Source organism: Coturnix japonica, chromosome 23 (assembly GCF_001577835.2).
Source record: "Coturnix japonica isolate 7356 chromosome 23, Coturnix japonica 2.1, whole genome shotgun sequence".
Taxonomy (NCBI): Eukaryota; Metazoa; Chordata; class Aves; order Galliformes; family Phasianidae; genus Coturnix; species Coturnix japonica.
Window position 1 is genome coordinate 4,347,168 of NC_029538.1, and position 22,071 is coordinate 4,369,238.

A 22,071-nucleotide genomic window follows, 5' to 3' on the forward strand; every position below is an offset into this window, starting at 1 on the left:
TCAGCTCTCCTGATGCTTCCCCAGCAAGAGCAGCACGTCGGGCGGCCCATGCACCCACAGAGCAGCAGCACGGAGCAACTCCCACCTGCTGTGAATCAATGCAACCATTCCCACCCCCCACAGCCCCCTTCCCATGGACCCCACACCCCACCCGAGTCCTGCGGGGTCACCTTAGCTCTGCCCTGCACAGCCCTGGAGCTTCGATCTGTCCCCAGGTGAAACCCAACCCTTCAGAGCTCAGCACAAAGCAGTGAAGGTCAGGGAGCTCCCGCAGCACTGAGGGGCAGCGGGGTCCTATTGGGGAGCACTGGGGGGTCCATAGAGCTCTGCTTTGGGTTTGCAGGGTCTCAGCTCTATGGATGCAGCTCTCATTGCTGTGCTGGGCTTTGTGTTGTTGGGGTGAAGGCAGGATGGCTCCTGGGGGTGGGAAATGATTCCCCCAAATGAACATAAGTGTCTATTTATTGTATTTAATCTATTTATTTGCGCTTCCCTGCGCCTCCCGAATACCGCAGTGCTCATCGGGCACACGCCGGTGCCAGGATCTCCAACCACGTTAAATAATTCACCAGCCCGGGTTGGAACCGCTCTGCGGGAGCTCAGGGTGTGTCTATGGGGAGCGGGTCCGGCCGGGAGCGGGGAGCAAAGTGCGGGAGGTGTCGGCGGATCCGGAGTGCAGGAGGGAATGGATGGATGGGATGGATGGATGGGATGGGATGGGATGGGATGGGATGGGATGGGATGGGATGGGATGATGGATGGATGGATGGTGGATGGAGGATGGGATGGATGGTAATGGATGACATATGGATATGTGGATGGATATGGATGGATGGATGGATGGATGGATGGATGGATGGATGGATGGATGGATGGATGGATGGAGGGATGGATGGATGGGATGGATGGGATGGATGGGATGGATGGGATGGATGCTCCGTGCCGAGCGGCTCGATGGGGTGTCAGGTACCGCAGTGTTGGGACTGTCGCTGCTGGACGTTCCGTACCTGCCGCTCTGTGATGCTGCTGCCGGGATGCTCCACTCTCGGCTGCCGGGGATGCACGTTACGTGATGCTCTGTACCCTCGGTTCGTGATGCTCACCGCCCCATTGATGTGACGCTCCGCAGCGTGTCACGGCCGCTCCGGGACGTTCCCAACCTGCTCCCCGCTCAACTCGGGGTCGGCATCCCCCTCCCCTCCGCCCCCCTCGGGCGCCCATCGCGGCGGTGCCGGGGGCGGGGGCCAGGTGCTGCGGGGCGGGTCGAGGGGAGCGGCGGGGGAGGGCCCGTAGGGGCGGCTAAAGGCAGGTGGCGGCGGGAGGGCGGGACGGGCCGGACGGGCCGGGCTGCTCCGCAGAGCGGGGCCATGCGGCGGGAGGCGGCGGGGCGGTGAGCGGGGCGGTGCGAGCCATGGCCGGGGCGGTGCGGAGCGGCGGGGGGCGGCGGGGGGCAGCGCTGACGGCGGTGCGCAGCGAGGACGGGACCCCCCCTCCCAGCGCTCCCCTCAACCGTCGGGGGGAACCGACGGCTCCGCGCCCCGCGGCCGCCTCCCGCCCCACCGGGACCGCGAGGAGCTGCCGCCGCCGACTGCAGAACTGCCTGTACAACGTGCTGGAGCGGCCCCGCGGGTGGGCGTTCGTGTACCACGCCTTCATGTGAGTCCGCCGCTGCGGGACCCCCCTTCGATGCCGGGGCGGGGGGCGGCGGGGCTTAGACCGGAGTTTGCCCTGCGGTCGGGGAGGGCTCCAGCCCGTGGGTCGGTCACCGTCCCGCTCCGGCCCCGTCTCTCCCGGGTTCCCGGCGAAGATGAGACGAGGGGACTCCGGAGGGTTCGGGGTTGGACCGGGGGCTGCCTCGATCCGTGCCCGTGGGGTGGGGACGGCGGCTTTGGGTAACGCTGTGAGTGATGGATGGCAGCGGGCGCCCAACCCTGTGCCGGGCACTACGGCACCGCTCCGCAGCCGGGGATGCTCCGGGCTCAGTCCGTTCCCCGCCGCTCGTCGGGGCAAAGCTGAGCCGTGCGTGACCCGAGGCCGCTTTATGGGGGCTCCGGTTGTGCCAGGGGGGCACGAAACGCTCCGGGCGGACAACGGGGTGATGTGGGGGGGGACACCGCGACTCGTGTCCGGTTGTGACACGAGGAAACCGGCTGCTTTGGAAAGTGGGTCTCTCCGAAGTGAGCGCACGGAACGGGCCGGGCCGTCACCTGATCGCCGCGCACCTGAGCTCCCCGGGGAGCTGCTGCTCCTCACACCCCCGCGCTGAGCATCGGAAATAATACCTGCGCTGCAAACGCTGCCCTCGAAAGAGCGTTAATTAACGATGGCAGCCGAAACCCCATGGAAAGAGAGGTGGGGGGGGTCGGGGTTTTGGGTGCTTGCCGCGCTTTGGATCCTCCTCAGGGTGATTTTTCCCCAGTAACAGCCACGCAGCACTGAGTGTGAGCTGCACGGTGGGTCAGTGGCTCCGTGGGGCTCCCATGGGTGCACACAATGGGGCTCTGTGTGGGTCCAAGAGACCCCTTCCCTGCCAGCCCACGGCCCGGCCCTCCCATAGCATCCTGCGGGGCTGGATGGAGCCTTTATGGGAGCAGAGCTCAGCTCACGGCTCTGCCCCGTTCCTGTCTCTCAGATGGAGATGAGGTGCTGGGAACAAGGAGGGTTCACCCCCATCTGCTCGGGGACACCGGGGCACAGCAGTGCTGCGGTCCATGGACCCATCGCAGGGCAGTGGCAGCTCCCCATATCCCAGCTCTGGCACCAAGATGTGCTAATAGAAATCCCACTGCAAAGCAAAGCGCCTCCTCACCCGGGTGGTTCAGCAGGGCTGAGCTGAGCCCCTTATTGGAGAAGTCCTGTCTCTTTCTGCTGCCGAACTGATCCCCAGTAGCTCTGTCTGAGCCGCTGTTGGTGCACAGCACATTGGGGATTATCACCGCCCCATCTCCGCAGCCCCCAGCCCTGCTTGCTGTGAAGCTGCCCTGCACTGGGGCTGCTCCCATCCCTCCATCCCCTCGTTCTGGGGCCGTGCTGTTCCTGGGCTCCTATTGCAGCTCTATCAGAGCTTCAGGCCTTGGAGCTTACAGAGAAAATCTGGGAGCGTGACTGGAGCCTTAACCTAAAGCTTTACAGCCACAGGGAAATGCAAACTGCCTTTTTCAGCCTCTTCTTTGCGTGTGCAACGCTGTATCAGGGGCAGCACGCAGAGCTCAGGGCAGGGTGATGCTGCCCCATGGGAACGAGGTGCTCAGGGCCTGGAGCTGCTGGGTGCAGCAGGACCTGGCTGTGTTGGAGCTCTGCTATGGGGGCAGCAGCACCGATCACATCCCACAACTCAGTGGGACAATAGGCTCCAAATGCAGCCGCTGGGGGCTGTGCATGGCAATGGGGGCACTTGCTGCTGCAGGAGCTGCTGATGGGGACGAGCAGGTTTCCCTGTGATGCCGGGGCTGCACTCGGAGCCTTTGGCCGCTCTGCTCGACGCTGAGCACGTGGCAGAGCACAGCGATCCCAATGCAGCCGCTCAATGGGCCGCAGCCCAGGGGCTGTGCAGGGAAATTGCTTCATCCCCCGCTCTGCAGCATTAAGAACCTCCACCAGATCCACCCTGAGCTCTAACACGGCGCTCATCCATCCCCAGCCCAGAGCGTCTCACGTGGGGCTTCAGCAGGAGGGATGCTTCCCATCCCCACTCCCATGTGTGGGTGCTGGCAATGGGGGGCTGTTGAGATCAGAGTGGGGGGGTTGTGCCCCCATTGCTGCTCTCACCTTGCCGGGCTGTGAAATGGGAGCTGCTTTGGGGCAGTGCCCGCAGGAGCCGCCGTCGCAGCACTTCCTGACCCCGCCGCGCTGTCGCTGGGGCGTAAAATTAAGCGACGACGGCGCAACACGAAACTCCGCATTGATTGCCTGGTTTTTTCCCCTTCTTCTCCCCTCATTTCCCCCTTTTGCTGCTCCTTCAGCACAGCTTTGGCTCCTGGTGGCGTCGATATCCCCATGCCCCAAAGGTCCACAGCAAAGCCCCCTGTGCTGGGCTGTGTGGCCGTCTATGGGGCTCATGGCCGCTCAGTGTGAAGCATCTGCAGTGATGGTGTGGGGTGAGGTGTGGGGTGATGCACCAAAGCTGCTGGGCTGCAGGCTGCCACCCCACTGCTGGGCACTGAGGGGCTGTGGGGCAGCACTCAGATATGGAGCCCCATGTGCTGGTGGGGGCAGTGGCTGCGTCCCCCATCCCATTGCAGTGCGGGGCACACGGGGCGGGCAGCCGTGCCATGGTTACCCTGCAAACAGCACAGTTATTTATATCCCGGGGCGGACAGGCCGCCTGCCCGGCTCTCCTGGAAGGCTGCGGGGTGGATTTATAGGACACGCTGTTTATACAGCCCAGGCTGAGCTGACGGGGCCGTGAGGAGCAGCCAAGCACCGACCCCATCCCCATCCCCATCCCCATCCCCCCCAAAGAGCTGCCGTGTGGGTTTGTCCCACGCTGACCCCTTCCCCTTGTAGGCCTGTGTGCCCACCCATCCCCACTCCGAGCTGTTGGCACTGTGTGTTCTCCTGCCCAGCACATCTCCCTGCCCCCTCCCCTCACTTACACCCCCTCCAAACCCACGCTGCCCTTTGCCACCCAGGGCTGCCCCCGGCGCCTGTTTCCCCAACCTCAGCATCTTTCCCATCTCACCTGCTCCATCCCCTCCCGTGCAGCCGGCAGCATATGGCCGAGGCTGCTCTAATGAAGATTAATGCGAGGAGATTCTCCTTCTCCAAGCAGGGCCCCCCCCCGATGGGTTTTAATTAATAGCTGGGGGCCACTGTGAGCTGCCCTGGATGCTCCATGTCACTGCAATGCCGTGTCCCCTCCACCTGGTGCTATGGGCAGCCCCTTCCTTCCCATCCTCCCCCCTCCGCAGCTCCGTGCCCTAAAGCCTCTTAGGAGCTGCCGGGACGGGCCGTTCACAGCTTTGTGAGTTAATTCCCAGCAGGTGACACATTCCCAGCAAGTTGTTTCCCAGCCGGACCGATGGGGCTCACATGACTGTGTCCTATACCAGGGCTGGGGGGGGGTGCCACCCCATGCAGAATGGTTTTTGCTGAGGGCTCTGGATGCGTTGCTGGGTATCAGGTGTCTCCCAGCATCCGGCCTGCAGGCATCCCTTGTCTGCGTGGTCCCATTGCTGCTGGGAATGGTGCTCAGGGAAGAAGGGACCCCCCCCCCATCCCCGCAGTCCAGGCTGGGTGAGGAGCACCAGCCTTTGCAGCCAGGGTGATTTCTGCATTCTCTTCTGCTTTGTGCTTCGCTGCCTGTGTAATTGCCGGCTAAATCCCGCTTGGATAATCCTTCTTGCTGATGGTGCACGAAGGTGCTGCCCTGGGCCGCTCCTCCAGACCTTGTTTTGCTCCTGGGGCTCAGAGAGGAGCTGTGTTAAGGGTTGGCACAATGTTGGGGTGGGCACAGAGGGATGAGCACAGCCCAGCACAGCCCACTCCTCACTCAGCCCCATCCCCTCCAGCTGCCCCCTCCCCAGCATCCATCCCTGCATCCCAAACCAGCTCCTTCCTGCACTCACACCACACTGCAGCCCCCATTGACCCCCACCCATCTCTCAGTGCTGAGCCCCCTCCCACATCCCCGTGCTCTCAGTGCCCACCCTGGGTCCATGGTGCCCCTCACTGTCACACCGAGCGGCTCCGGCCCTTCACACCATCACGTGGCACCGTGGCACCAACCCTCAGCTTTCCATTTTTAGAACAGCTGGATCAGGGGAAAAAAAATGTATTTTTGGAGAGTTTCGTTTGCTTCAGCTCCAGGATCTATTTTTTTCCCCTCCTTTCCTTATTTTAAATGGGACAAAACCCCTTTTGCCTTCAGCCGGCTCTCGGGGCTCACGGCCTCAGGGCAGCTCCCCATCCACCACCCCGGGCTCTGTGCCCCCCCAAATGTCCCCATGGTGGCAGTGGGGCAGCAGACACGCTGGTCCTGCAGCAGCACAGCCCGCCGTGCTGTGGGGCCTCGGGCTCCCTGCTGCCTTTCATTAGCAGCAGTTTTGCTGGGGGAAAGGCTGCAGGGCTGCGGCACAGCCTGGCTCTGAGCCACAAGGCTGCTGGAGCCCGGCCTTCCTCCTCCTCCTCCTCCTCCTCCCAGTGTTATGGGATGGCCCGGGGACACATCCCCATCCCAGGGAATGGGGCCATTGGGATCAGCTGCCCCTTGGCACACAGAGGGGTTCAGTCCTGTGCTTCCATGGGGAGGCAGGTGTGGGGTTTCCCTCAGCCTCACCCATAGCAGAGCTGCTCCCAACTCTGAGCATCCCCACGTCCCTGTAGTGGGACCCAGAGCTGAAAGCAGCGCCCAGGTGGGGGCTGAGATCCAGGTGGGGGCTGAGATCCAGGTGGGGGCCGAGATCCAGGTGAGGCTCCATGAGAACTCAATTAACCCTGAAGCAATTCCTACAATTGGGCAGGGTTAGGAACTGAGTTCTGGGGGTTGGAGCTGTGGGTCGGGGTCAGCCCTACCGAGTGCTCTGTGCCCCCCCCCTATGGGCAGCACCTCTGACCATAACCCTGCGTGTTCTGCTTCCAGATTCCTGCTCGTTTTTAGCTGCCTGGTGCTGTCTGTCTTCTCCACCATCCAGGAGCACCAGAAGTTGGCCAACCAGTGCCTCTTCATCCTGGTAAGTGATGGATGCACTCAGGCACCTCCTCCCCACATCCCTCAGCCTCCCTTCACCCCTCTGGTTGGGGGGGGGGAGGGGCTCAGAGCGCTGGAGGAAACAGGGCGGAGGTGGGGGAGGCGGGGGGCTTTACCCCTTTAAGAAGGGGATATTGGGAGGGGACCCCTGTGAGGACCCCTTTAAGTGGGGGGGGGGATCCCTGTGAGGACCCCTTTAAGTGGGGGGGGTCTTTACCCCTTTAAGTGGGGGGTACTGGGGGGGGACCCCTTTTGGGGCCCTTTTAAGTGGGGGGGGTCTTTACCCCTTTAAGAAGGGGGTACTGGGGGGGACCCCTGTGAGGGCCCCTTTAAGTGGGGGGGGACCACCTGTGTGGGGGTCTTTGCCCCTTTAAGTGGGGGGGGACCACCTGTGTGGAGGTCTTTGCCCCTTTAAGAAGGGGGTACTGGGGGGGACCCCTGTGAGGGCCCCTTTAAGTGGGGGGGGGACCACCTGTGTGGGGGTCTTTACCCCTTTAAGNGGGGGGGGGGGGGTGTTAAGAAAAAGGCCGATTTTCCCCCCAAAGTGTCACAAAGGGCTGACGCCGGAGTTCTCCCGAGTGATGGAGACTAAATCGGGAAGGTCCTTGTGACTTTCCCTCAAGTAAGCAGAACGGGGCCGGTTGGGGCGGAGGACAATGCTGACGGAGGAGGAACAGAACCCGACCCGGCTCCGCTCGGTGCCGGCAGGAGGAGGAGGAGCCGCCGAGCCGGGGGTGTCCTGTCGGGTTGGGGGGGGGTTGGGATGCTCGATTCGCCCCATCCCAAAGCGCCCACCCCGCCCTGCCCGCCTCAACTTGTGCTTTTCCCTGCAGGAGTTTGTCATGATCGTGGTGTTCGGGATGGAGTACGTTATCCGAGTCTGGGCTGCCGGCTGCTGCTGCCGCTATCGGGGCTGGCGGGGCCGCCTGCGCTTCGCCCGGAAACCTTTCTGTGTGATAGGTAGCACTGAGGGGGGGGGGGTCGGGGTAGGGCTGGGGGCTGCTCCCCTCACTGCCCCCCCATCCCCGTCCAGATTTCATCGTCTTCATCGCTTCTGTGGCCGTGATCGCGGCCGGAACGCAGGGCAACATCTTCGCCACCTCCGCCCTGCGCAGCATGCGCTTCCTGCAGATCCTCCGCATGGTGCGCATGGATCGACGCGGCGGCACCTGGAAGCTGCTGGGCTCCGTGGTGTACGCGCACAGCAAGGTGGGGGGCGACCCCCTGTGAGCCCCCACCCCGGGCACGACCCCTCCCCGGCCCCATTGACCCCGCTCTGCCCGCAGGAGCTGATCACCGCGTGGTACATCGGGTTCCTGGTGCTCATCTTCTCCTCCTTCCTCGTCTACCTGGCTGAGAAAGACACCAACGGCGAGTTCGCCACCTACGCCGATTCTCTGTGGTGGGGCACGGTAAGTTCAGCGGTGGGAGGGTGGGAGGGGGCCGTGGGGGGGGGGAGCTCCGTGCAGGGCCCCCCGTGCTCTGTCCCCGTGCAGGTGACGCTCACCACTATTGGCTACGGGGACAAGACGCCGCAGACGTGGCTGGGACGGATGCTGGCAGCCGGTTTTGCTCTGCTCGGCATCTCCTTCTTTGCGCTGCCCGCAGTGAGTGTGACGGTGGGGGGGTCCCACCTCTCCATGCCCCATTACAGGGCAGGAATATGGGAGAAAGGGGTAAAATCCACCCCTGTGGTGGTGACCCCCCTGTGCCCCATCCTGCCCCCATCCCCAGGGGATCCTGGGCTCCGGTTTCGCCCTCAAGGTGCAGGAGCAGCACCGGCAGAAGCACTTTGAGAAGAGGAGGACCCCAGCGGCAAACCTGATCCAGGTGCCCCATGTGCACCCATCTCCTCCTGCTGTGCCCCATCCCTCTGTGATGGATGCCTGGATCCCCACCTGGGGGCTATAGGGGTTGGTGGTCGGTTCTGCCCCATCTCAATGGGATGGGGGTCCTTGGGAGCTCAGTCTGACCCACAGCCCACCTCCCCCTGCAGGCAGCCTGGCGGCTGTACTCCACAGATACCAGCCGGGGGTACCTGACAGCCACGTGGTGCTACTACGACAGTCTGCTGCCCTCCTTCAGGTAGGGGAGGGGGCACGGGGGGGCTCATCGTGGCTGAAGGGTGAGCACTGCAGCGAGCAAACACGAGGGCCCAGAGCCCCCACCCCACAGCACCCCACCACCATCACCACCTCACACCCACCATCACTTGCTGGGCACAGCTCACATCACAGAGCTCACACCCCACAAAGGCTCAGCGCTCTGCCCTCCTCTGCCTCCAGTGGTGGATGGACGGTTCTGTTTCACCTTTTTGCTTTCCTGAAGGTGGAGGTTTCTTACCAGCTGCCCCCACGGGGGGTCCCGGTCCTGCTGCACTGGTTGGAGCTGGATGTGGAATCCAGCACCCGCTCTGCTTTTGCTTCTTGTTTGGCTCCGTTTTGGCTCTTGGTTTGGAGGACCCGGCTCTGCTCCTCCTTGGTTTTTGCTCATCTCGTTTCTTCTTTTGGGAAGTTTTAATTTCTCCATGTTTTTTTATTTAACCCCCAACCTCAGAGAGCTGCTCCTAATGTTTGAGCACTTGCACCGAGCCCGCAACGGAGGATTTAGGAATTCAGAGGTGAAAAAATGGCCTGATGGAGCCCCGCCGCCGTATCAGCCCTTCTTCACCTCTGGCCAGAAAAGCCCCATCCCCGCCTCGTGTGCCGGGGGCAGGTAGGGAGCAGCCGGCTCTGCCCCTGTGTGTGTGTGTCTGCGCGTGGGGGGACCCAGCGTGGTCCCCAGCTCCAGGGGCTGAAGGGAACCCGGGACAGGGCAGCGAATCTTTGGGTCAGGATCATTTGGGGCCGACGGCTCCGCTCTGCCTCCTTGTGGTGCCGGAGATGAGGCACAGGGATGTGCTGAGCTGTGGGGCGGCCCCATTGCGGGGCTGTGGGCACAATGAGGTGAGTACAGGCTGGGGGATCCCGGTCCCATCCCCGGCTTCACCGCGAGCATCACCTCTCATAACATCTCATCTTCTCTCTCTCCCTTCCCCTCTTCCTGCTCACCTTCCGCTCTCCATCCCCCCCCAACACCTTCCCTGCCCCACACACCCCGAAGCTGGAAGGAGGAGGACGTGCAGCCCCACAAGTGCTTGAGCCTCAGGTAACATTCACCCCATAACGTGGCCCTGGTTTGGCCGCCCACCCCACTCTGTGCCATCCGGCACCGTTCCTATGGGCACTGCCCTGTGCCACCGCTGTGCACCCACACAGAGCTCGGCCACCAGGACCCGCAGCCATCAGTGTTTTATGCAGGACCTACACAAACGTGCTCACACTTCTCCCCTCCGCAGCGGGGGGCTCTGTGCCCACACGTGGGGGTCAAACACGCTGTGGGGCCGGGGCTCAGCTCAGCTCACTGATGCTCAGCTCACTGATGCTCAGCTCACTGATGCTCAGCTCACTGATGCTCTCTCTCTCTGTGTCCCTGCCCTGCCCCCAGCCAGGCGGGTGGTGGGAAGCGGAGGCTCTTAAGAACGTGGGCTACATGGAGACGGAGGTACCGCGGCCCAGGAGCTGCCGGGTGCATGGGGGGGCTGCTGGGTGTGGGGATTTGGGGGGCTGTGATGCAGCACTGGGGGCTGTGCATGGCTTTGGGCTGGGAGCCGGCTTGGGCACATCGGGCTGTGCCTCAGTTTCTCTGCGTGTAATGTGGGTGAGCCTGGTTGTGCCATGTCCGACAGCAGCAAAGTGAGGGTGACCCCATAGCAGTGTGCCCCATAGCAGTGTGCCCCATGGCAGCATCCCCATCCTGTGTGTGCTGCCAGCCCAGCTCCTGGACAGGGAAATCTGCAGAGCTCTCCCTCCCACCGTGTTTAGTGGCATCCCCTGCACAGCAGCAGGGCTCTCCCTGCCCTGCACTATGTGCTGAGCCCTGCACAGCTCTGACTCCCTCTGCTCTTGGTTCCCATTCTGCTTGGCCTCATGTCCCGCCGTGTGCCCGCAGCCCCCCCAGTCCCAGAGGCAGCACCAGGTGCTGTTTTTGTGTCGGTCCTACATAAATGATGTCTGCTCTTCCCAACCTCCCCCGAGCCAGCAGAGCGGCTGGTTTGGGAGCTGCAGGAGCAGAGCAGAATGGTGGTGCAGGCTGCAGGAGGAGGATGGCAGGGCCCGGCCGGCCCCAAGTGTCAGCAGTAACGGGGCTGCTCCGTGCGCTGCTCTGCTGCGTGTCCCCACCTCTGTCTGTCCCTCTGCCATCCATCTGTCTCCTCTCTCTGCTCTCAGAGCCGCGTTTGAGGCTGCTCTGCACGTTCATGCAGTGACGCCTGCTTCCAGCCTGAGCTCACACCCAGTTCATGTGCTGGGGGCCGCCCATCCCTTCCACCCCCGGCCCCATCCCAGCTCTTCAGGCCCCCACCAGGAGCTGATTCTGCCCCCCACCCTCATCCACCCCCTGCAGCACCAAGATGGGCATCAAGGAGCGCATCCGCCTGGGCTCCCCGCAGCGCCTGGGCAGCCGCGGCCGCCTGCACCTGGGCCCCCCCCTGCACCGCTCCCCCAGCACCGAGGCCGTCCCCGAAGCCCCCAGCCCCAGCAAAGTGCACAAGAGCTGGAGCTTCAACGACCGCACCCGCTTCCGTGCATCCCTACGGCTCAAACCGCGGCTGCAGCCTGAGGGTGAGCAATGGGGGGGATGAGGAGGGTCCAAGGGGGGCTCGGTGTGGGGCTGAGACCTCTGCTGTACCCCAACCCTTGTAGCAGAGTGCCCACCGGAGGACAGCGGGGAGGAGAAGGGCTCCCACTGCGACCTGACCTTTGAGGACATCATGCCAGCAGTGAAGACCCTGATCCGTGCTGTACGGTGAGCGCAACCTGCCCCATGCGTGGAGACACGCAGAGCCATGGGGGTGGATCCCCACCATGGCCCCATAGCAACTAACAGACCCCCAGGTGCTGGCCATTCAGGCCCCATACCTGCATCCCCCCCCCGCCCGCAGGATCCTCAAGTTCCTGGTGGCCAAGAGGAAGTTCAAGGAGACCCTGCGGCCCTACGATGTGAAGGACGTCATCGAGCAGTACTCGGCTGGGCACCTGGACATGCTGGGCAGGATCAAGAGCCTGCAGACACGGTGAGATGGCCATGGGGGTGGGGGGGCTCTGGGGTCCTACAGGTCCCCAATATGTGGGGCACATCCCCATCACCCCGTGTCCTGTTGGGAGTGATGCGCCGTGTCCCCTCCCTGCAGCGTGGATCAGATCGTGGGCAGGGGGGGTCCTGCAGCTGATAAGAAGATCCGGGAGAAGGGAGAGAAGTCGGTGCTGGATGCTGAGCTGGTGGATGAGCTGAGCATGATGGGCCGCGTGGTCAAGGTGGAGAGGCAGGTATGGAGGGGGCAGCCCTGGGGATGTGTCCCCATGTACATCACCATGTACATCACCATGTATGTCCCCATGTATGTCCCCATATCACCATATGTGCAGGTGCAGTCCATCGAGCACAAGCTGGACCTGCTGCTCGGCCTGTACTCTCAGTGCCTGCGGAAGGGCTCAGCCAACTCCTTCAGCCTGGCGGCTGTTCCGCTGCCCCGTGAGCCCGACATCACCTCGGATTATCACAGCCCCGTGGAGCACGAGGACGTGTCGGCGTCAGCCCAGACTCTGAGCATCTCCAGGTCGGGCAGCGCCAACATGGACTGAGTGATGGGATGGGGCCGCGGGGACGGCTCCGGCCATGGGGGGGGTGGGGATGTGGGGACCCCCCCGGCCTCACCCGGCCCCACTGAGCTGCGTCCCTCTCTGCATTACTTGAACTCGGTGTCCTTGTGGGTGGGCAGCGGCTGAGCTGTGGTGGGGATGGGGGGAGCAGCAGCACCGTGGTGGGTGCTCTCCAGGGGCGTTGGGAGCCCCCAGCCCGGGGCATCTGCCTCCCTCTGGGGGGGTCCTGCACGTCCCAGAGCCGCACTGGGACCAGCACAGCTATGCAAGGCTCCAGCTCCGGAGCTGAGCCCTTGGGTACAACAACCCCATGGGGTCTCATTGGGGTGGGGGATTTACCCCATCACCCTCCTCTGCCAGGGTTCCCCCTGCTCACAGGGCTGCACCTCCAGAAGTGCAGCAGAGCCTTCTGCCCCTGCATGCTCCCAGGGCAGTATCTATCTATATACGTAGGAGACAGATATGCAATAATGTCTTAATATGCAACACCCCCGGGAGCAGCCACCCGGGGGGCCATACGTAGGCAATAAGCACCTCCTGCCGGCACGAGGGGCTGCGTCCTGCCCCGCAGGGGGCTCAGACCCACAGAGGGGGGTCCCGAGGCTGTGGGGCCGGGCAGGAGGAGGGGGCGGTGGTCCACCAGGAGCATCCCTCCCCGCCCCCTATTGAAGGATTCCTTCCCTGCTTGTTCCTGTCCCTGTCCCCTGGGGGTGACTGCGGGTGGGGACGGCGTGTTGGTGGCGGTGCCCTTTGCACGCTGCTTGTATCAGGGCTGCTTTCCAGTCCCCCATCGCAGTAGTGCCAAAGTTTGTTGGTACCTCCCGGGGGGGCTCGTGGGACCCCTTTTGCCTTTGAATCGTGGGGATCCTAACCCCACTCTGCTGCTGCTCCCAGCCCCCCCCCTTTCCCCCTGTAGTGCATGTGAACAGCATGGGCTGTGCTCGCAGCCCCCCAGGCTGTGCCGTGGGGCCGGGGGTGCCCAGGGGGTGATGCACAGCCACGCCGCGGGTACCCGGCCCTGGAGCGAGGGTGCATGTGACAGCTTCACCCCCAGCCCCGCTCAGTCCTTAACCCTTAGGGCTCCTCCCCGGGGCTGGCTGGGCCCCTCAGCTCCCCCTTCTTCCCCCCAGCCGTCCGTAGTTACCTCACTTTATTAACTTAATAACTTATTTCTTTCATTAAACTTTGAAGTAGACGCCGCCTGCCCGCCTGGTTCCTGCCCCTGCTCTCCCGGGAGGTGGCACTCCATCCCCACCGCAGCACCCAGCGCTCATCCCCCGCCCCACGCTGTGCTGGGCCCCCCCCCAACCACCGCCCCACCTCGGCCTGCAGAGGGGCTGTGCTGTCCCGGGGGGTCTGATATCCCCTAATGGTGCATCCCCATCTGCCCACGGCACTGCGCTGCGAGCCCCGTCCTCTCAATGCTGCAGCCCCCCACGAAGGTGGCAGAGTCTTCTCCCCCTCCCCGTGTGCCAGGACCCCTTGGGTGTCCCCCCTCCCGCAGTGTCCCAGTGCCGCCCTTTGCCTGGATGAAGCCGGACTCTTGGCCGCCCCTTCGCCAACAGCGGCCACGCAGCGATGGGGCGATGGCTGCAGCCCCTCTGCCGCTCCCCCCCGACCCCACAGTAGCAGCCGGGCTGGGGGGGGCTGCATCAGGACCGGGGCTTTGGGTGGCCCCGCTCGGGCTGTGGGGTGCAAACCTCGAGGAGCCCCGACCTGCTGGCGGTGCAGCTCCGGCTGCTGCACGTCGGGGGCTGCTTTGAAGGGGGAGCCAGGTCGGATCCAGCAGGAAAACCCCGTTCTGCTCCGCCCTGAGCCCAGATGGCAGCACCACAGTGGGGTCTGTGCACGGGGCTGTGGCCCAGGATGCGTCCCAGCGTCCTGAATTGGGGTCCCAATTCGTCCCAGCTGCCGGCCCCAAATGGCACCTGCGGGAGGAGCGTGGGGCTGCGGGTGCTGCTGCTCCTGTCGCTGTGTTGGGGGGGGGTTGGGGGGCTGGAAGCAGGAGGATGCGGAGCAGAGGAGGCGATGTCCCGCGTCCATCCCGCGGTGGCTTCGCTCCGTCCCCGGAGGGTCTCGGAGGATTCGTGACTCACTCCGAATTCCTGTCCTCGTTCCTGCCGGGCTCCGGGCCGGACCCAGTTCCTTCCTGAGCTTCCAAGGCCTCGTGAGCAGGAAAAACCCTTCGGGGAGCACCGCGCTGCTCTGCCTGCCGGGGGGGGGGTCTTGTAGGACCCCCTTTGGGTGCCCGGAGCAGCCCCGAGTCCCACTGTCTCCGTCGGACACCGGCAGCACCTTCGGGGAATCCCCTCTAGGCCGGAGCTCCCCGGGAGGAACCGAATCGCTGCGGGCGGGGGGACCGGGAGGGGGGGCCCGGGGCTGCTTGTATTGACCCTCAGCGTGTGCCCCAGCACCGGGACGGCCGCGTTCCTTCCCAGCACATACAGCGCTGAGCGCAGGGACACGAACGCGGCCCCTTCCTCTCCCCACCTCGTGCTCGTGGGTCGGGGGACTCCCACCCTGTCGGGATGCACAGAGCTTCTATAGGGCGCTCTCTTTGGCCTCAACATTCCGAGGGTCCCCCCCACCCTCAGCAGAACTCGGGACCCCCGCAGGGACAGCAGCTCTGGGGGCGGCGGGATCAAACTCATTAGGCGCGGGGTGGGGCAGAGCGGCCCGGCCCCCACCCCGGGATGCCCCCGGCACCTCCCCGTGCCCACCCCCACCCCCGGGGCGAGGCTAAAAGGGAGCGGCGGGGACGGAGGAGGCGCTGGGAAGCGGCGGCGGCGGGGAGCGGTGCGCGGTGGGGCGGCAGGTATGGGGCGGGTCGAGGCTGCGCTCCGGGCGTGCCCTCTCGGTTCCATTCGGGGTCACCTTGGGTCCCCATGGGTTCTCCTTGGGTTCTCGGGGCGGTGTTCCTCTCCCTTTCCCTAATAACCGTGGGCTGAGATCGGGGAGCTCATCGCCGAGGCCCCCCCACCCCTGAGCAGCCGGTTCCCCCACGAGGCGCAGCCCCCATCGCTGTGGGTGCCCCACGCGGCCCCTCTGCTGTGGTCTGAGGTCGCCCCGTCCCGCGTGGGCCTTGGAGAGGGGGAGGGCTGAGCTGTGCGAGGGCTCGGGGCCGTATGGGGAGGGGGAGCGGGGCAGGGAGGGGGGTCACGGAGCGGCTGAGTATCTCCGATCCGGAGCTGCGTGGGCGCTGCGTTAAGGAATTGGGCAGGAGATGAGGAATGCGAAGGATTTGCGCGTCACCTGCATAGGAGGTCCCAGCCCCAACGCCGGCCCAAAGCCCGCCCCGAAGTGCCCCCAGGGCCCGGAACGAGGCGACCCCAACCCACTCCATCCCACTCCATCCCATACAGCTGCTGCGGCTTCGGGGACATGGCCGGCACCGCTCTCGTGCCCTGGGCGCTGCTTTGGCTGCTGGCGGCGGTGGGTTCGGCCGCCCGGGCACGGACACGCAGGGAATTGTCCCCGGGTCTGTACGAACACGGGGTGTTCGATGCCGGCGGCTCGTACTGCCAACGCGGGGATGTCTGCTGCCGCGGGCGAGACGACGGCTGCACCGTGCCCTACCTGGACACCATCTGCTACTGCGACCTGTTCTGTAACCGCACCGTGTCCGATTGCTGCCCCGATTTCTGGGAGTACTGCCTGGGCATCCCGGCCCCGTTCCCTAAAGCTCCAGGTGAGGCGGAACCCGGACGGGTCTATGGGGCAGAACGGGGCCGGGTGCCGCCCCGGTCGTGTCTGGGGCACGGACTCGCCGTCCCCGACTTCACCCCGTGGGCAGCGGGGGCGGGATGGGAAGGAGGGGGGGGAACCGGGGACGCTCCCCCCCATTACAACACAAGGCTCTCTCAGAAGTCCCAGCAGAGCAGAGCCAGCTCCGGGTATCAGTGGCCCCTTTATCCCATCCCAGCCCGCAGTTAACCCTCCCCGTGCCCACCTCTCTCTCCCCCTCCCTCCTTCCCTCCCAGGCTGTGCTCGCTCCGGTCGCACTTACCCCAGCGGAGCCACCTACCGGGACAACTGCAACCTGTGGTGAGTGCCCCCATCCCATAACACGGGGTATTAATAGGGTCTTTATGGGGCAGCTATGAGGCATCTATGGGTCCCGACCCCAGCTGTGCTGGGAGTGGGGCCGTGCTGCTGGGGGCCGATTCAAGTTTCCTTTGCTGTGGCATATTTGGGGTTTCTGTGCCCACGCCCAGCTTGCCCCGGCTTGATGGGACGAGCAAGCCCCGTCCTGCTCCAGGTGGGGATGCGGCCCCACGCAGCTCAGTGCTGCGTGCCAGGGGTTGGCTCCAACACGGCACTGCGGGCACGTTGGGATGGGGAGCATGGAACCTGCAGCGGCAGAGCTGCACTGAAGGCTCCATCTGGAGCTGCACACCGGGCTGTGTGGATGCACTGCTGTGCCCAAGCAGCCTCATGTAGCGCTGCAGGTAGAGCACAGCCCTCCCTGAGCTGCTGCCCCTCTGGGCATGTAGGATTGGGGGGCACTGAGCCCCCCCGTGCTCAAAGGAGCAGCCTCTGTGCTGGGAAAGCATCCCTGCTGCACCCAGAATCTTCTTCCCCCGCACTTGGAATGCAAAGAGATTCCTGCTGTGCTTCACCCCGACCTGGAGCTGTTGTATGGGAGGAAAATGTGAAGCTTGTGGGCTGCAGAGGGGGTGTGGGGTGATGCTGTGGGTGCTCTGCATGGCTGCAGCCCAGGTGTGTCCCCATCTTGACAGCTGGGCAACTCAGAGCCTGTGCCCAAGGAGTTAACAGCCAGCAGCCGGGTCAGCAGAGCTGCGGCCAAGCAGGGCAGTGAGGGGTGAAAGGCTCAGGAAGCGTCTTACGGGGTTTTTCCATTGCCTCACAGTGCCTGGGGACAGCAGATATCGGGGGAGTCGTGCTGTGTGCTTCTATGGGGCCTTGGGATTTGTCCACTGTGCAGGGATGTGGGGCTGGAGACGTGGGGCAGCTTCTGGGGGGGGGTGATGTGGGGAATTGGGGTCTGGGTGGTGCTCTGACCCTAATGGGGTGGTTGGGATGGGGATGGGAGAGGCGAGCAGGGCTGCTCTGCCCACAGCTCGGCTCCATAAAAGGGAACTATGTGCTGGGAGCTCACAGTGAGGGCAGCGGGGCCAGATGCTGAGGATTGCTGGGAATGTGGGGGGAGAAAGGCTGGGGGCTCCCAGGGGGTCCCAATTCAGGGGGTTGTTGCTCCCCATCTGCTGACCGTGTCCTCCCCACAGCACCTGCAGCCCTGGAGGGCAGTGGCAGTGTGAGGATCACGCGTGTCTCATGGACGGGGACCTCATCGATGCCGTCAATAGGGGAAATTATGGGTAAGGGCTGTAAGTGACTGCAGGGATGGAGGGGACAGGGGTGTTTTGTGGGTGTGCTGACACCATCCCATGCTCTGTGCAGGTGGAGAGCGGCCAATTACAGCCAGTTTTGGGGCATGACACTGGAGGACGGGATGCGCTACCGCCTGGGCACCTTCCGGCCACCCCCCACCGTCATGAACATGAATGAGATGCACGTGAGTTGGGACCCCACAGATCCCATAACCCACAGCCCCAAAGGCACCGTGCCGGGCTGGTGCTGCGGGCTGCCCCGCTCTATGGAGACAGCAGCTCAGCACATTCCCCCTCGCAATCCCTGAGCTGCCAGTGTTGTTTTTGCCCCGTCCCTCCTTGCTGGGTTCCCATAGGAAAGCCGGCCCCATAGCTGCTGAGTCGGCAGAGCTGTGTGAGCAGGATGCCCTGGGGCTGCAGCCAGACACAGCCCCATGGGGCACCTCCTGCTGACCCCATAGTGGGCTCTATGGGGCATCCATGGGAACATCTTGGTGGGACCTTGTGGCTCTGTCCCATGCCACGTCCAGAACTTGAAGTCCTCCAGCGCAGGGATGCTCCATGGGGACAGGATGAGCCTGGCGCATGGCGCACACCCATCGCATGGCCTTGACTCACAGCAAGGTTTAATTTTAGCATCATTTCCTGCCCTGGGTGCTGTGACCTCCCCAGAAGGGCTGTGCTGTGCGTGGCCCCCAAGAGGAAACGCCGGGTGTGAGTCAGCCCCGGGAGCAGAGCACACAATGAGGGCCCCCAACGCCCCTGCTGGCACCCATGGCCGGATGCTCAGTGCTGGAGGTGCTGTCACTGAGCCTCAACTTGGCAGAGCTTGAGACAGAAGCTCCTCAGGGCAGCACCCACATCGTGGCTGTGCAGTCTGGGGTGGGGTTGGGGTGCCCTGCATGGCATTAGGGACCACAGCTCTGGGGGTGCCTTGGAGTGGGGGTCCCCGCACTATGAGGCTGTGCCCTACAGATGGCCATGGACTCCAACGAGGTGCTGCCCCGACACTTTGATGCAGCCACAAAATGGCCCGGGATGATCCACGAACCCCTGGACCAGGGCAACTGTGCCGGCTCCTGGGCCTTCTCCACAGCAGGTGGGATGGGGGCTGCAGCGGGTGGGAGTGGGACGGGACCCCCAGGGCTTGCTGCCATTTGTGACCACTGTGCTCGTCCGCAGCCGTGGCCTCTGACCGCATCTCCATCCATTCCATGGGGCACATGACACCATCCCTGTCCCCACAAAACCTCCTGTCCTGTGACACAAGAAACCAGCAGGGCTGCAGTGGGGGCCGGCTGGATGGAGCCTGGTGGTACCTGCGCAGGAGGGGGTGAGCAGCAATGGGATGGGGTGGCAATGGTGGTATGATGGCAATGGCACTTGGTACAGGGGTGGGTTGGGATGGTGATGGGGATAATGGTGACGGTGGCAGCAATAGGGATGGGGTGGCAGTGGTTGTTGGATGGTGATGGGATTGGGATGGGGTGGCAGTAGGAGTAGGAAGGTGGAGTGATGGCAGTTAGATGTGATGTGTGGATAGAAACAGCTATGGGATGGGGATGGGATGGGGATGGGGCAGTGAAGGGGACTGGACAGGGATGAAGATAGGGACGTGTCCATGTTTCCCATCCTCTCATCCCCATCTCTTGCACAGGGTGGTGACAGATGAGTGCTACCCCTTCACCAGCCAGGACAGCCAGCCCGCAGCACAGCCCTGCATGATGCACAGCCGCTCCACGGGTCGGGGCAAACGACAGGCAACAGCACGATGCCCCAACCCCCAGACCCACGCCAACGACATCTACCAGTCCACCCCTGCCTATCGCCTGGCCCCCAGCGTGAGCATCCATGGGGCTGGGGGTGGTTCTGCCTGCAAGGGGGGGGGGAATAGAAGGGGAGGGATGTGGGGCTGCCCCTGCAGATGGTGGAGGGAGGGGTGGCATCACCCTGCTGGGCGTCCCTGGGGTGCTGTGGGTCAGCAGGACCTGGGCCCTTTGATACCAGCTGGTTCTGTGCTTGCAGGAGAAGGAGATAATGAAGGAGCTGATGGAGAACGGCCCTGTGCAAGGTAGGGAGCAGCTGGGGGCACTGCACTGTGCAAGTGGGGGGGGCAGGTGCTACTGGGACAGCTCAGGACCTGCCCCCCCAACATTCCCCCCTGCTGCTGCTTAATGCTTAACGCAGCCCAGGGAGCTGCCCGCTGGCACCTGTTGCTCATTAACTTCTCAGGGTTAATCTCTGTCTTGGCAGTTGGTTTTATTTGGTTTTATTTTCTTCACCCTCCTCCCCCCGTGCAGCTGAGCCTTGTCCCATGTCCCCAGCACAGCCCCGTGTCCTCTGTGCTCACACACTCTGCTGTGCTGGGATGCAGAGCTGAGCACCCAACCAACCCCTATCCCCATCCCTGCAGCCATCCTGGAGGTGCACGAGGATTTCTTCCTGTACAAGAGTGGGGTCTATCAGCACACAGCCGTGGCTGAGGGGAAGGGGCCGAAGCACCAGCGGCATGGCACACACTCAGTGAAAATCACAGGGTAGGTGTGGGGGGGTAGAGCAGCATTTGGGGCTGGAGAAATGCTTCCTTAGGGGGAGGAAAGGCGTCCACCTTCCTCGGGGCAGGGAGAGGAAGCGGGGAGGGAAGGAGGCTGCTGGGCTGCACTGCAAACACTGGGGCTGCTGCCATAGTGTGAGTGTGCCACGCTCAGCAATGGGGCTGGGATGGGGGATGGAGGCACAGCTCCATGTGTGGGGGTCTCAGAGGGGGTCCTGGCCCTTGGGAAGGGGCTGGAGGTGGGAATTGGTTTCACAACCCTCCCCAGTGGGTGTGGGGGATGCATCCCCATGGGATCCAGCTCATTGCCCTCCTGCTGCAGGTGGGGTGAGGAGCAGCTGCCCGATGGCCGGATCCAAAAGTACTGGGTGAGTAGCAGTGAGATGAGCTGCCTCCCAAATGGGGGCTGCACCCTGGGGAGGCTGCGAGCACCAGAGCTGGTGCTGGGGGGTATTGGGGGGTGATGGTTGGTCCTCCTGTGCTGAGCATCCCCATTGCAGACCGCAGCCAACTCGTGGGGCAGAGCGTGGGGTGAGGACGGACATTTCCGCATCGCACGAGGAGTCAACGAGTGTGAGGTGGAGAGCTTCGTGGTGGGCGTGTGGGGCCGCGTCAGCGTGGAGGACATGCCCCATAAGTGAGCACCCCGGCACCGCAGACCCCATTGGAGCTGCCCTTGTCCCTGCCCTGCACTGCAGTCCCTCCCTGCCCCATCCCCAGCAGGGACACCCCGGGTCGGACCCCTCGTGCTGCCGGGTGCTGACACAGCGGCCGGGTGCAGTGGGCCGTGAATGGGGCGTGGGGCCGGGGTGGGGGGCATCGCAATGACTGTGGGATGGAGGATTTAGTCACTAATCCAGCCCAGGCTCAGCCAGCTTTGTTGGCAGCCGGGGGCTCTTCAAAGGCAACCACCCCTGCCCTGGGTGTCTGAGCCCCCCCTGGTCCTGCACATAGGGCAGCAGGAGCTGTAGGACCCCCAAGGCCCAGCACAGCTCCTGCAGCGAGTGGGGGGGAACCATCTGAGTCCCAAAAGATGGAGGAACCCAGGGGCTGGGTGCTGCCAGCTGGGGATGGGGGCCCTGCAGCTCCCTCCCCCCCACCGTCCCCATGGTGCTAAGGCCCCAGAGCAGGAAATCGGCCCCTGCAACCAGCCCTGGGGTCTCCAGCCCCCCCTGTATCCCCACCTGGCCATGGGGCTGCAGGAGGGACTGGAGCTGCCGCACAACCTCACCTAACCTGCATCCCTCCTGCCCCTCCTCACACTGGGCTGTACTTTTAACTTGGTTTTTTTTTTGGTATTTATTTTGCTTTTTAATATTTGTAAATAAAACTCCTGGATCTCCTCCTTCCCGTACAGCTCCGCTCCTTCCCGCACTGCTGGGTGTGGGTACGTGGCCCCACTGCCCCAAGAGCCCCATCCTTATAGGAGCAGGCTCAGCCTCCCTCCCCATCCCGGAGCAGGGTCAGCACCTGGAAGTGCTGCACAGGGCTGATAAGGAGCACATTGTCTGCTTTCCTGTTTTGCTGGCACTGTGTGACCTCGGCCACAGGCTGCAGGGGCTGCAGGCACGCGCAGATGTACGGCCAGCACAGTGTCCCTGTGCTGGGAAAAGGGGGGGTAAAGCTTTGGGAGAGGGGATGGTGGGAGGGATTGGGTTGGGGAGGGACACCAACAGCCCCAGGGGGGAGATGGGGGCTGTCCCCAGGCTCTTAACCTTGTGCCACCCCATGTCTGTGCTCAGATCTGTATCCACATCACATAATCACAGGGGGTGGAAG

General features: G+C 63.8%; 2 protein-coding genes across 3 annotated transcripts; both read left to right on the forward strand.

Annotated features, from left to right (window-relative positions):
- The first annotated feature begins 1,411 nt into the window (after window positions 1–1,411).
- KCNQ4 (potassium voltage-gated channel subfamily Q member 4) lies at window positions 1,412–13,582 on the forward strand. 2 transcript variants are annotated; one of them, XM_015883248.2, is made up of 15 exons: window positions 1,412–1,656; window positions 6,581–6,671; window positions 7,522–7,648; window positions 7,722–7,897; window positions 7,975–8,100; window positions 8,185–8,295; window positions 8,423–8,518; window positions 8,685–8,773; window positions 9,245–9,403; window positions 9,791–9,835; window positions 11,132–11,349; window positions 11,431–11,533; window positions 11,670–11,801; window positions 11,919–12,054; window positions 12,154–13,582. In XM_015883248.2, exons 1-15 carry the CDS (start codon window positions 1,412–1,414, stop codon window positions 12,367–12,369), a joined length of 2,070 nt encoding a protein of 689 aa, XP_015738734.2. In that variant the 3' UTR covers window positions 12,370–13,582. The 2 variants fall into 2 exon arrangements, with proteins under 2 accessions (XP_015738734.2, XP_015738733.2); XM_015883247.2 differs by having other exon boundaries at window positions 11,434–11,533.
- Window positions 13,583–15,146: 1,564 nt separating this feature from the next.
- TINAGL1 (tubulointerstitial nephritis antigen like 1) lies at window positions 15,147–21,642 on the forward strand. The gene is made up of 12 exons (XM_015883249.2): window positions 15,147–15,202; window positions 15,750–16,075; window positions 16,368–16,431; window positions 17,634–17,726; window positions 17,809–17,923; window positions 18,714–18,837; window positions 18,921–19,071; window positions 19,396–19,579; window positions 19,764–19,809; window positions 20,152–20,275; window positions 20,615–20,660; window positions 20,793–21,642. The coding sequence occupies exons 2-12, from the start codon at window positions 15,769–15,771 to the stop codon at window positions 20,931–20,933; spliced, it is 1,395 nt and encodes a 464-aa protein (XP_015738735.2). The 5' UTR covers window positions 15,147–15,202; window positions 15,750–15,768; the 3' UTR covers window positions 20,934–21,642.
- Window positions 21,643–22,071: the final 429 nt, after the last annotated feature.

Coding starts and splice junctions, on each gene's coding strand:
- KCNQ4 (XM_015883248.2), top strand. CDS start 1,412: ATGGCCGGGGCGGTGCGGAGCGGCGGGGGGCGGCGGGGGGCAGCGCTG. Junction 8,101..8,184: donor ATTCTCTGTGGTGGGGCACG/GTAAGTTCAGCG, acceptor GTCCCCGTGCAG/GTGACGCTCACCACTATTGG. Junction 8,774..9,244: donor AGTCTGCTGCCCTCCTTCAG/GTAGGGGAGGGG, acceptor CCCCAACCTCAG/AGAGCTGCTCCTAATGTTTG.
- TINAGL1 (XM_015883249.2), top strand. CDS start 15,769: ATGGCCGGCACCGCTCTCGTGCCCTGGGCGCTGCTTTGGCTGCTGGCG. Junction 17,727..17,808: donor GTCAATAGGGGAAATTATGG/GTAAGGGCTGTA, acceptor TGCTCTGTGCAG/GTGGAGAGCGGCCAATTACA. Junction 19,810..20,151: donor GGAGAACGGCCCTGTGCAAG/GTAGGGAGCAGC, acceptor CCATCCCTGCAG/CCATCCTGGAGGTGCACGAG.